The following is a 13,376-nucleotide window of genomic DNA, read 5'->3' as shown; positions in this document are numbered from 1 at the left end:
CCAACACCCAGGTGTCTGGGGGCAACTACCAGGATCAGGCAGATATTTCCACCCAGATGGGTAGCTGGTTGCTCTGCATGCTGCTCACTGCAGCCAAGCCAGAGGAAGGAGCCTTTCATTACATACGTCAACTGACAGCCTGCTTGCTGGGGGCACATTCCACTAGACTAAACATGTGTGTATGGAATTCATGACAATGGGTGGAGCTCAACAGTGTAGTGGCTCCCTCCTTCGACTCGTCTCCCCTGTTGCTTTTTCACCCATCCCGTGTACTCAGACCTTTACAGATGAAGAGGAAATGAATCCTGTATTTTACTATGAAATATGCCCCAGATAGACAACTTACATTCAGGGCTCTCGAAAAATCTGATATCTCCCTTCCGTCATTATACTACTGTACCACAGAAAGAAATTCACACCATAATATGTTCAATATCTTACCAACACTGAAGAAACAACTAAATTATACACTTTTTCCCAAATTTTTCTAATTTATTAATTTAAATAACTTAAAACGGACACAAAAATACCCACCCGTTAAGTTTCGCAAGCACCTTCTCCCACCGAAGTAAAAGACAACTGTTGATTGTTTCCCTGGGAAATGTAGGCGCCAACGTGCATTTAGAACGGAGGGAGAAAACATGCCCAGGAAACCCAGCCAGAGGAGATCATCGACTGGGAGTTCCTTTCTATCAAATCTGTTGAGGCTTCCCTATCGACAAATACATCGTTTTTTTCCAAATCTGGCCCATATGGGAACAGGATAGGAGCTGGATAGTGCATACGACCGGAGCAGGTTTTTGATCCATACAAATCAAATGAAAAACGTTTAACAATAAAGGTTCACAAGTACACTATTGGCAAATTAGTACTAAAGACCAGATGTGCAGCTATGACCATATAAATAAATATCCATAATTATACATGGGATATAATTAATAATCAATGATATGCACAATCCTGCACCCTAACCTAATCCTGTATGGACAATAACCTACTTCATACACGCACCAAGACATCTGAATATAGGCATGTCACTTTAAAACCACTCTTCAAATACTGGACAGTGAATAAACAATGACAATTTTGTAAAAATGCAAAAACAGAATAGTCATACATGGGGATAAACATTTACAAAAAAATAAGGGCAAAATCATTTTTTAAAGTAATAATCAGACCAAATGTTGCTCCCTTCGTGTCCATCTCATTTCAACCACGACTAGACAAACATTTTCTAGGAAAACTGCTCATTGCTGCTTCCTCATTTGACTACCCAATGAATGACAATCTCATCATGTTTTGTTGCACTCTATGAATCAAAAAATATTGCATAATCGAATAAGTCCTCAACCCTTACTCCCTTCCAACAACCTGATCTCGTATAAGGTAACTCAACTCAGACATGACAAAACATCCCCAGTTTCCCAACACGAGGCTAGCTGGGCAGTACACAGTACCATTTCAGCAACAGGAGCCATGTCAAGAAGGGAGTGGGGAAAGAAAGAGGCATTTTCTGTTTCTGAAAAATATCCAAGACATTTTGTTTAGTGAACACTGAACAGAAAGCAGCCTAATTTCAGATAGGGGAGATGAGTCAGACTGAAGCTCAAACAGTCTAGCTACTGTATGACACACACAATCACTAGTGCTGTGTATGAAACACAAAGCCTTTCTCAGATCATGACAGCGAGGAACCATGGAGAGAACTAACACACACAGCGGTAAACCCATTTGAATTCAGTCACTTTTTCACAACATCCCTTTTGTTTTAAACAAAACGTTAAAGACATGTTTTACCATGGAAGAAGTGGTCAGAAAGTGGCGTTTTGGACCTAAATGCCAAAACATTCAGGAGATAAAGGTTCTCAAAGTTGACCTATTTTGCATACCCCACCCTACCAAGAAAGAGTCTGACAACCCTGTTTGCAAGCTTTTAAAATATATCAAATCTCAACCGTTTATATTTTCCAGTGATGTAGACATGGATGTCTCATTGTGTGGTTCGCAAAAGGGGTCAAATTTGAGCACCTTTATCTTTTGTGTTTTGACATTGAGGTCCAAAAACTCACTTTCTGAGCACTTCTACAACATAAAAATATTTATGGAAGGTTTCATTCAAATCAAAAAGGGGTGCTGTCAAAAAGTCATTGAATGTATATGGATTTATCCACAGAGGATTGGGAGAATATATGGCAACAAGGAATGAACAGGGATACAAGATGCAATGAGTACAAAAGGGACAGTAGAGTCAGGGGGATAGAAAGAGTCTGGGAGAGGGGGGCAATATTCAGTATACACACACACACACACACACACACACACAGAGAAGACTCCAAGCAGCATTAGAGTCGCCTCAACGCTCGCTTTTTATCAGTTTTCTTCTTCCCTACAACATTACTATTGCTACTACTACTGCTGGAGGTAGTACTGCTTCCATTGGCTCCGTTACCCAGAGCAGCAGAGGGGGCAACCCCTGGCCCCATTGCCCTCTTGGTAGGGTCCCCTGCGTGTTTTTTGGGCTGGGGGCCATCGGCGGGGTCCTGGGGCACCCCCGATGTCCCCCCGTGCCCCCCCATGGCATGGATCTCAGTCAGAAGGCGAGCACGGGATGCATACTCTGTATAGTCCTCCAAGAGCAGACGCCCCGCCTCCTCGTTGAGAGCCGACTCAGGGTTGGGATGGATCATAAGGCACTTGATAGTCTGAGGAGAGAGAGAGAATGAACACCATTGAGTCATCAGGGTATATTTCAAGGTTTTCCTTGAACCAAGCAGAGATGACTATACAAAATGTTAAGAATAAAAATGTAAAAAATATATATATATATTTATTTTCTTTCACCCATTGCTATTTTGGATTATTAAGAAGCATCCATAGAGATGCTTAAAATGTTTCTTACCAGTAATACATGTCTGAGTCCCAGCTCTGCCCTCCAGTCCCTCTTCAGGACGTTGACACAGATCTCTCCCTTGTGGCCCACATTAGGGTGGAAGATCTTGGTTAGGAAGTAGCCTTTCGGTGGTGCAGCAGGGAAGTCCTTCCCCAGGACCAGGCGCATCCGGAAAACACCCCCGGCAAACGGGGTTCCTTCTATTGAAGCACAATAAATAAACCACGTCAAGCAGGGGTTGACATTACTGGTTGTCCAGGGCAGGTAAACTGAACAGTCGGTAAGGTGGAATCTGCCTTTTGTCCTGAAGACTAGCGTTCATTCACGTTGACTCGTGTTCCATTTGTTCATGTGCATAAGCGACTCAACAAAAAAATTAATCAAGCCAAGTGATCACACAGTTTTCCCTACATTCTCTTTCACCTCCGTTACTCATCTCACTCCATTCAGATCCGAACGCTCCCTCTACACAAACGAGTTGCGCACCCAAGTGCCCATTAAGACTATAGAAATTACTGCCTATAAAAATGCATCTAACAGATGGCATACACAAACAAAACTGTAGACAAGCTACATTCCTTGCCAAATCACGACAGCTTTATCACAAATTCAAAATGGACTGGTTGATTAAAGTAGGGAAATGTGTTCCAACTACGAGCAGCAGATTTGAAAAAAATTAATGCATCTGGTCCATTTAGCGAACTGCTAGTCTGTCATTTAGAATAGGTTACGGATGGACATATGTAACAAAAACATTGTTTTGATGAAGACAAATAGCCAATAATAAGCTCATTACACCCTGTTAAAACAGGAGTAGGCTAAACGTGCAGTGATTATTGATGAGAAAGACGCACCTGTTTCAGTAGCAAATGTCAGTGCTCAAATGGCGGTAGGAGTCCATCATTTAACAAATGACCTTGCAACTCAAGTAGGCCTAAGTGTTTTCCAGTTCAGACAGTGAAGATTGGACAACTAAATAAAATGTTTAGGCCTTTGTGCCAACTGCCTCTAGTAGTGTGTTAGCTAGCCAGTGTGTAATCTCAGCATAGTTGAGGTCTAACCTGAATTAGCCATGAAAACTAAAGTTTGAGAACGACTTTTCTGGAAGCTGTGCTGCAACTTTTCCCCTACATTTTACCCCACGTGGACCAGCCCCTAGCAATTAGTTTCAGCCAATGGGCTTCAACTACTCGCCATTTGAGTAACAGTCAACAAGATACACACAGCAGTACCACTTTTGGCTGCTGAGCTTTACTTTCAGAACCTTTGTTTAAAAAGTACACAAAAGTACCGGAGACTTACATTTCATGCCTCTACGGAGTATCTTTACATGTGTGATCATTACTTCATACTTTAACACACACTTTAACCCTTTTCATCAGAAGTCTGTCAGAGTAAAGGCGTCTGTATGCTTCCCACCCGAAACAGTTCGGAAGAGTTTGTGCATATATTAAGACAATATTTTGTGCCGTTTTTGTTAGTTTTGGACTTTGTTAAGTTTTTTTGTTGTTGTTTGGGCGTACACTTTTTCTTGCGGCAAGCCAAAGTTGGTAGCCAGAGTCAGTAGCCGAAGTCTACACCCCTTTGTCAGTGATTGGCCAACAGTAGGGATTCTTCAGTAAAGTCGGTTGTCATTCAACGAGAGACGACTAATTTTCATGAAAATGTTTCATTGCGAAATACTGCAAACATCCTTGTCAGAAACATCAAAACTATTGACAGATTTCTTGAGTTATCTTAGATTAATTCTGACTATGTTGAGGAAGGAAATACTGGCTAAGGCATTTAACAATGGACAAACAATACTATTTCTGCTTTTTACTTGTTTTTCCAAGCGAAGGTCTTTTAAGGGAGTATGCGAGCACACTCGCTTGGTTCGCCTAGCAGACTTCGGCTAACTGCCAGCCGAACTGAAGCATGCTGACACCTTAAGGGAACTTTTTTACAGATTTAGCATGAAACTTATGAAAAAGGGGTTTGAATAGTGTCATAAGTGTGCTGACTCATTCAAACAATGTTCAAATGAAAGGTACTTTATTTTTTTATTTGTACATGTAGAAGACCATTTTCGTTTTTTGCCTGTACTTGCCCGATGGACAAGTACCTTTGAGAGCTTAATGTCAACCCCAGCATTAAGCATGTTCTACATTACAGCTTCCCTAGGCAGACAAAACATTTCCCATGACACAGAGGTATGCGTTACCTGGTCCCTCGATGGCTGTATGGAGTTCTGTGATGTCTTCTTCGCTGGGGTAGATCTTGATGCCCTCAGGGGGATCTGCAGCTAGTGCAGACACCTCTTTGTACACCAGGCGCAGAACCTGGGGCGGCAAGTTCTCTACATTGGAGTTCTATAAATGGGGCACACACACACATTACTATTCTGTCCCACTACCCACAGAAAGGTGCAAATATGGTAAATACTATAGATATGGGACCCACACTTCCCATGATCACAAACACATTAATAACAGGAAAATCGCAGTCAGGGACAATTTCAGTAAAGCTGTCACCAAAATGGTTGCTCAGAATCAATGTAGCTATCTACTGTCTGATAAGCCTTAGGCCTGTAGCCGATTAAACTCAACACGATTTATGATGGAGATGAGCTGCGATCAGTGTGAACAGACTTGAGCTCCTTAGTCACAAAATCTATTTGAATAAAAAACTACTGATTTCAACACCCAAAGAATAGCCCACACACATTTCTGCGTAATTGCGGGGGATTCTTTGGATGCTATAATCAGTCGTTTTTGATAAAAACGATATTGTATGGGACTAAGTAACTCCAGTTTACCCACACTAGTCGCTGCTCAACTCCATCGTAAATCGTATAGTTGAGTCGACTACAGTACAGGCCAGGTGGTGATTCACGTTAATATCATCATGAGAGTGCAGTGGATAAGCTGTGTGTCACAACTGACAACTGCGATTTCAGCCAATGTCTGGCAGTTTACTTCATCGATAAATGTACAAACCGGTCAAAGTTAAGATATTGTATTTTCTAGCCATACAAAACGGACATCAAGTAAGCCATTCTGTCTTTGTCAAATAAAGCTAGGTTGTAGCTAGCTAGCGAATTAACAGTTAGCCGAAAGCTAGCTAATGGTAGCATTGCTGCCTAAAATTACTGACTAGTTCACATCATTGTCAAATCAAATAGCTAATGTATCATTAAATCTCCAAACCGTTTAACATATTGATGTAGTTCTTATTACAACTCATCAATTTAGCTAAAAGAGAGGAAATAAGATATCTAACTAGCAAGCTAACATTAGGTAGCTAGCCAGCCAAATCATCATCATTAGGTAGCTAGCTACCTTGCTAACTTGCATAGGTAGCCACATACGCCAACTTTGGGGTGTGCTAACGTTATGATAGTTAATTTGCTGACAATCGTGTAGATGAAGTTAGTTAGTGATTCATCTTTATGTTGGACAGTTTTCCATTTAAATTGTGTTCGGGAGAAGTGTCAACACTGAACTGTCCTGCAAAAGAAAATCGTAGCCAACGTTATATCAGCTAACGCCAGTTAGTTAACTATAGCAAGCAAATAACCAACTAACGTTAGCTACCCAACTTAACTAGTTAGCTAAGTTAGGTCTCGGCTAAGTAACGTTACTGTAGTTAGCTAGTTAACGTTAGCTAAACAGCTGGCAAACAATTATACTTGCTTTGTTAGCTAGCTAAATAACCAATAATTGTATCCATTTATGAAAGTGTTTGTAAACAATTTTTACTTACCATGTCTTCCGAAGAATATTAGTATTCAGGTGACTGGGGCTAGCTAACTCTATGATCCTCGTCTAAATAGCAACGGTAGCTAGCAACTAATAAATGCTTGTAGCTTATGCTTGATCGATGAGAAAGTGGTCCACGACACCTCAAATAAATGCAGTTATCGCCGACTATTTAGATCTCGAATGCCAAGCAAGCGATCAAGTTATGCTAACGCGTTAGCCAGCTGCAGCTTGCTAGCTGAAATTATTCTCCTCAAAAGTTCAGATACACTGATAGCACGTAAACTCCAATTCGTTATTCTGCTAAAAACAGCATGCTTTTGGGGGTAAATAATGTATACAGTAAAGGGAAGCGAGTAACTGGAAGAAAGTTTTTTTTTTAGCCAAAGTTATGTGGTGGCCAAGTGCTAGAGTAGCTAGCCAGCTACTATTTTCGTTGACACGGAACACAACTACGTCTTCCAAATGAAATTGTGTTGTCTTGACCAATCGGCATTTTAGCCATACAACACGTGTACAAACAACGTAACCAACAAGACCAATCACATATCGTAGGTGCTCTGTCGTCATCATACTTGACATTTCCACCAGCCATCCAAAGTCGAGAATGTCAAAAATGATTCCAAGCCATAGGTGCGTTTGAAAAACTCATACCCACCCAGAGGGTAGGCCTTCATCTTGACAGACAGCCGCACACAAAATAAACTTTTTTTCTAAACTTCAATATAACCTAACCCCAGTGAACCTAACTCTACCATACAATATACCAAGAGACGGCAGTGTCGGAGGAAGGCTTAATAACTGGCCGTGATTGGGAGTCCCATAAGGCGGTGCACAATTGGCCCAGCGTCGTTAGTATGGCTGGGTAGGCCGTCATTGTAAATAAGAATTTGTTCTTAACTGACTTGCCTAGTTAAAATAAATAAGACTTCTAAACAATATTGAGAAATAGCTAACCAAATTTCAACCCTGACTACCTGCATTGGCCCATTTTTGCACTGACTCTATGCACACTCACATATACTTACACTGACACCCCAACACACATGCATATGGACTGCACACACTCACCACATACACTGCTGCTACTGTCTATTATCTATCCTGTTGCCTATTCTCTTTAACCCTGCCTATATGTACAATACATAGCTACCTCAATTACGCTGTACCCCTTCACATTGACTCTGTACTCGTACTCCCTCGTTATTCACTGCATATTTATTCCTTGTGTTACTATTTCTATTTTATTTGATCTTTAACTATGCATTGTTGGAAAAGGACCCGTAAGTAAGCATTTCACTGTGAGTCTACACCTGTTGTCTATGAAGCATGTGACAAATACAATTTGATTTGATTTTAATTGAATACTAGTCGAGGTAGATACTAGTCTTTTTAGCTAACATTCAACTCCTTGCCTCTCCTGTCATTGGCTTTGGCAAGGAGTGGAATGTAATAGCTGAGCAGAGACACAGAGATGGCCACCAGGCTAGAATGCAACATATCAGAGAGAATTTAGAACGTTCGATGCTATCAGAAGCATGAACTATTAGTCAAAATGTTAGATATGCTTGGGAATTACTACAATAGCAACTTTGTGAATCAATATGGTCATCATTCTAATGTTCACAAATAACGCCATCCATTCCAAAGCATTACAACAAATGTAGCTATTTCTCAAACCTGTCCACATAATTCTTTAGGATCTTCCACAAATCAACTTTTCACTCTTCATGACTTTTGGTGAGCAGCACAATAAAACCTGGGTACGTAACCCCTTGTTGCATGAGGTAAAACATTAATTTGCTCATGGTTAAGGTACCAAACCATCAAGCACTGGCATCCAACATTATAATAAGGGGATAAATATCTGTACCTGTAAGACTCTTATCACATGTATTACTTGCATGGAGGAAACTTTTACAGCTCACAGCAAATCAGTGTAAGTGTTGCTTCTGGACAAACAAAAAACAGAAAACATCACAGCCTGCCAACCCCAGTCTACTGACATCAATGTGTGACTGTGGGGACATGAGCTCAGATTGAATTTGAAAGCCCCTGGCCCTGACCAACTGTCCTGAGAACTATGGTCACAAATGCCAGAGTGGGAAAGTGCCTACCATGTGCCAGACACAGAATATTGCCTGTTATTTAAAAGTAAATGAATGTAGATGAGTGATTATTAATGCCATCCTCAAGATACATTGATACACTCGAGATTTGAAAAGGTACATTCCAAGTAACATTACATTTAAATTATTCCTAGAATCCATAATTTATGGAAGGGGACATTTTGCCTTTTAACCCCCACTGAGACTTTTTCCTGCAGTATTTCTATTGAACACTAGAGTGCGCCTCATCACTACATTGTCTGCGTGTTTTTATTTTTGGATTCTGGTTCTGGATATTTTCTTCGAATTATTTGTCGGAAAAGAGTGCACAGAGATTTTCCCTTGTGGCCCTCTCTGCAATCAGAAAATGTTTTTCGATTAATGACATGATTGTTTGCGTCATATGCAAATACATTTAGTCAAATGTGATTTTTATGGCTGTTAATTGCGATGTAAAAAATACAATAAAATACAATAAAGTCATTCAATCATTTTTATTTACATTAAACCCCCAAACCAGTTTATACTAAGGCACTAACTTGTAATGCTCATTTGGACAGGATGTTTGTGGCTTTTCCCATAGAGATAGATAGAGGACTTTAGTTCCCAAATGTCTATTTTAGAATGGGCAGTGCCATTGAGCACTTTCACTATTTTGAAGTAGTCACTGGGTGGGACTTCCTATGGGTTAAGGAAGGATCACATAATTCCAACCAGGTCACCAGGAGGGATCAGCCAATGCATTATACTTGTGAACAAACATTCCATAACTGCAGGTGGCAGTACATCGGCAAGCTTTATACCTGTTCAAACAACGCACTCCAGGTGGCAGTATGCACCAAGTGGCCAGGGTTCCGGTCTAGAAGAATGGTTTTGACTGCTCCCACAGTTTTGCTTCTTAATCTTAAGGACCGGAACCTTTTTTTCAATTTTCAACTAAAATGACATACCCAAATCTAACTGCCTGTAGCTCAGCATTTGAAGCAAGGATATGCATATTCTTGATACCATTTGAAAGGAAACACTGAAGTTTGTGGAAATTAGAAATTAATGTAGGAGAATATAACACATTAGATCTGGTAAAAGATAATACAAAGAAAAAAAACATGCTTTTCTTTTTTTGTACCATCATCTTTGAAATACAAGAGAAAGGCCATAATCTATTATTCCAGCCCAGGCGCAATTTAGATTTTAGCCACTAGATGGCAGCAGTATATGTGCAAAGTTTTAGACAGAGCCAATGAACCATTGCATATTTGTTGAAAATGTTGTATCAAGACTGCCCAAATGTGCCTAATTGGTTTATTAATAGATTTTCAAGTTCATAATTGTGCACTCTCCTCAAACAATAGCAATAGCATTATTTCACTGTAATAGCTACTGTAAATTGGACAGTGCAGCTAGATTAACAAGAATTTAAGCTTTCTGCCCATATCAGATATGTGTATGTCCAGGGAATTTATTTTGTAACTTACAACCTCATGCTAATCACATTAGCCTACATTAGTTCAACCGTCCCCTACGCCCGGCCCAAAAAGACAATTTCCATACACTGTCACATTTAGAAGTCAGATTAGAAAATTCTTAATAAGACACTTAGTCATCTCCTTTGTGAACAAAACATCCAATGAATTTTTCAATAATTGTTGCTGAGGCCGTTTTTTTCCCATCACTCATAGCCGAAGATATTTACATTTATATTCATCAAATGTCTGCTCTGTTTTTGGATGGTGTGATGACGTCATCACTGCGTGCGCTGCTCCTTGTGCGGTTGCATCCCAGATATAAACGGTCCATGAAATTAATCAACGTATGCGAAAGTGAGTAGATTACCTTGAAAACAACAGACGGACATTTTGGATGTAGTCTTCAGTTCTTATTATATCTCAGTGGTATGCACACATTCAGTTTGTTTACCAAATCATAGAAAATGGACTACTTCAAAATGGAGATGTCCTCAATTGCGCTGCCCCTGCTCTCACAAACGCCATGGTACATATATGCGATGTCTATCTACATCTATGGGCATTTCCAGGCGCGCCATCTTTGCTGGCACCACGCATAGTTCCTGGCTTTCAGCGCGCACTAATCTCTGATTGGATAGCCTGATGCGCGTTGCAGAGAAATTCAGCGAGGACAAAAACAACGCTCAATTTACTGGGCGTGACAGTTGAACAACAACAATCAAGCTTCCGGTTTTTTCCCATTCTTACTAGAGAGTTCACTAGCATGTTCTTGTGAGCGTAAAATCGCACAATCAGCAAGTTTATGTATAATAGATTTACGTGTACACTAGGTACATTTTATTATTTTGTTTGTCGTGGAATAAGAGCACCGAAAGAGCTATTACTGACTTTGATACACCGCTTTATTTGGCCATTACACTGCGGACAACTTCCAATACGGTAAAGACTGATCTAGTTAGTTAGCTAATAATTGAATGAAATTAATCATTCTATTGGACTTCGAATGCACGTGTTTTTTTCTGGAGTATTACAGAGGGGATAGCTATTGTTTTGTTCCCTTGGAAAGTGTTTCATTCATTCCCTTTTCACTGTTTTGTTGAAAGTTCATATATTCAACAATGTATTGGACAGCTGCAGTCAACATGCTTATGTTTTATGTATTTTGTCTATCAACAGGGTTATTATGAGCGAAGGAGAGGTATTCCATGAGAAGCAGCGACTGGAGTTGTGCGCCATTCATGCTCTGAACAACGTTCTGCAAGAACAAGTGTTCACCAAGGAGACGGCAGATGACATCTGCAAGCGGTGAGGTCACTTAGGTCAGGCGATGTGTGTGTAATGTCATCTTTAGGGGGCGTGTTTTGGCTAAACAGAGTTCTTTGTGTTAATGATAACACACAGGCTCTTCAATATGCAATCTCTGCATGTAAATCATCAAGTACTGCTATAAGCTTGTGATCCAAAGAGCACCCACCACACACTTTCTCCATGAGTTCCAAGAGCATGTGAATCTGTTTTTACCATGTTCCCCTCGTTCCCCTTCCTCCCCAGGCTAGCTCCACAATGTGTAGTGAACCCTCACCGCTCTATGCTGGGCACAGGCAACTATGACGTCAACGTCATCATGGCTGCCCTACAGAGCAGAGAGTTGGCTGCAGTATGGTGGGACAAACGCAGGTCAGTCTTCAATACCTCAGGGCCAGACAGATTCGGAAGAGATGATTGGCAATGAAATACACCTGTGTAATAAATTAAAATCCAACCAAGTACCGCTACAGGTCACAAAGAGCTACAGTTTTATTGACCAAATAAAATATACTGATAAGGAAACTTCGCCACAGATTCTGTCTACTCCTACTGTTCATCCCCTTCACCACCACTGTGGCTCTGTTGATTTTAAACCAAAATCTATTTTCCTATTTCTCCCTCAGAACAGTACAGAGTCTCTGTGTTGACAAGGTCCAGGGGTTCATCCTGAACGTTCCGTCACGTGTCTCTCTTGGAATTGTGTCCCTCCCCGTCAAGCGGCGGCACTGGCTTGCAGTGCGCCAGGTTAATGGACACTACTACAACCTCGACTCCAAACTAAAGAGTCCTGTCTGCATCGGGAACGAAGCAGATCTCCGGTGAGTGATGGGAGGGACGACGACTATGCAGACATGTATTGTACAACTCCTAATCAAAGGCACAGTATCTCAAACTTTACGCTCAACTTCTCATGCTTGTTGTTTACAAACAGAAATGTCCCTCTGTAAAAAAATGTTTTACATAGTAATCCTGTCAGGAACTTTTGAATGCAGCCCACAATTTGACTGTGGTAGACTACTCGTCAGTTAGAGTTCGATCTGATCCTGTTAGAGGAGTGGTCACATGGGGCTTACCACAGTGTCTGTTTGTTACAGTTTGTACTTTGCACTCTTGTAAACCAGTCTCTATCGCTCTCTCTCCCTCACCACACTCCGCTTCTCTCTCAGTACATTTCTCAGTGAACAGCTGTCTCCGGACGTGGCAGAGATGCTCCTGGTTGTGAGGAGGGACGTGGAGGAGTACGGAACTTGGCTGAACTCTGATGACCTCAGGAAGTGATTCCTCTGGCCTGGGCATTCCATTCATTCAACATGGGACTCAAACTCCTGCTCTACTCTGGAAAAACAAATAACATTTTAGAAAACAAGAGACTCTTAACAAAAAGTACATATTTCAGGAAATGCATTACCGGTTGCTGAGGAGTGTGGGCACTGTTACACAAAGTTCCAAAGATAATTTAAGATGACGAGGGATTTCTGTCCCAAATGGCTTGTTTGTAAGTTGACTGGCCTTTGTTTGGATTTCTACACTACAGCAGCATCTATATCCTCTTTCCTTCTCTCTCTTCCTTCCTTCTCTTCTCTTCCTATGCACTGCACTGTCAAGGTAGACCAGTTAGAACTGGTTTGTCTTTTAGTTATTCTATGCACTGAGAAGGTACAGAGGAGGCACTGGATGTCATGTTGACAACTGACTGTGTGAAAATAACGCTTCTATGTTTGTGTTCTGTCTGCGTTTACATCTAACTGCATATCCAAGTGAATGGGAGTACTGTCTTTGTTACATGAGCTCAAACTACACACACACTGAGGATATAAAGAAAATGTTATTTATATGTAACGATGTGTCTCATTGTCTTTGTGTG

At 40.9% G+C, this 13,376-nt stretch overlaps 2 protein-coding genes across 3 annotated transcripts; one reads left to right on the top strand and one right to left on the bottom strand.

The window, feature by feature from the left end:
* Positions 1-471: 471 nt before the first annotated feature.
* LOC110508838 (ubiquitin-conjugating enzyme E2 S) lies at positions 472-7,117 on the bottom strand. The gene is made up of 4 exons (XM_021589689.3): positions 6,635-7,117; positions 5,094-5,241; positions 2,900-3,090; positions 472-2,702 (listed from the first exon to the last, which is right to left on the bottom strand). The coding sequence occupies exons 1-4, from the start codon at positions 6,635-6,637 to the stop codon at positions 2,343-2,345; spliced, it is 702 nt and encodes a 233-aa protein (XP_021445364.1). The 5' UTR covers positions 6,638-7,117; the 3' UTR covers positions 472-2,342.
* On the top strand, positions 5,755-13,351 carry LOC110508823 (josephin-2). 2 transcript variants are annotated; one of them, XM_090224829.1, is made up of 5 exons: positions 5,755-5,918; positions 11,381-11,509; positions 11,756-11,881; positions 12,136-12,330; positions 12,679-13,351. In XM_090224829.1, the coding sequence occupies exons 2-5, from the start codon at positions 11,388-11,390 to the stop codon at positions 12,788-12,790; spliced, it is 555 nt and encodes a 184-aa protein (XP_090080955.1). In that variant the 5' UTR covers positions 5,755-5,918; positions 11,381-11,387; the 3' UTR covers positions 12,791-13,351. The 2 variants fall into 2 exon arrangements, with proteins under 2 accessions (XP_090080955.1, XP_021445339.1); XM_021589664.3 differs by lacking the exon at positions 5,755-5,918 and adding an exon at positions 10,933-11,143.
* The last annotated feature ends 25 nt before the right edge of the window (positions 13,352-13,376 follow it).

The sequence above is a fragment of the Oncorhynchus mykiss genome, chromosome 3 (genome assembly GCF_057628025.1).
Source record: "Oncorhynchus mykiss isolate SJ-2025 chromosome 3, ASM5762802v1, whole genome shotgun sequence".
Lineage (NCBI taxonomy): Eukaryota > Metazoa > Chordata > Actinopteri > Salmoniformes > Salmonidae > Oncorhynchus > Oncorhynchus mykiss.
Note: the sequence above shows the minus strand (reverse complement) of the source record. Positions and strands in the feature narration are given on the sequence as shown.

What these genes read in the sequence shown, in the direction of transcription:
- LOC110508823 (XM_021589664.3), top strand. Translation starts at nt 11,007, where the DNA reads ATGTATAATAGATTTACGTGTACACTAGGTACATTTTATTATTTTGTT. An exon ending in TGCGGACAACTTCCAATACG is followed by an intron (nt 11,144 to 11,380) that starts GTAAAGACTGAT and finishes GTCTATCAACAG; the next exon opens with GGTTATTATGAGCGAAGGAG. An exon ending in GCAGATGACATCTGCAAGCG is followed by an intron (nt 11,510 to 11,755) that starts GTGAGGTCACTT and finishes CTTCCTCCCCAG; the next exon opens with GCTAGCTCCACAATGTGTAG.
- LOC110508838 (XM_021589689.3), bottom strand. An exon ending in TACAGCCATCGAGGGACCAG is followed by an intron (nt 3,091 to 5,093) that starts GTAACGCATACC and finishes GTGCTTCAATAG; the next exon opens with AAGGAACCCCGTTTGCCGGG. An exon ending in GACTCAGACATGTATTACTG is followed by an intron (nt 2,703 to 2,899) that starts GTAAGAAACATT and finishes CTCTCTCCTCAG; the next exon opens with ACTATCAAGTGCCTTATGAT.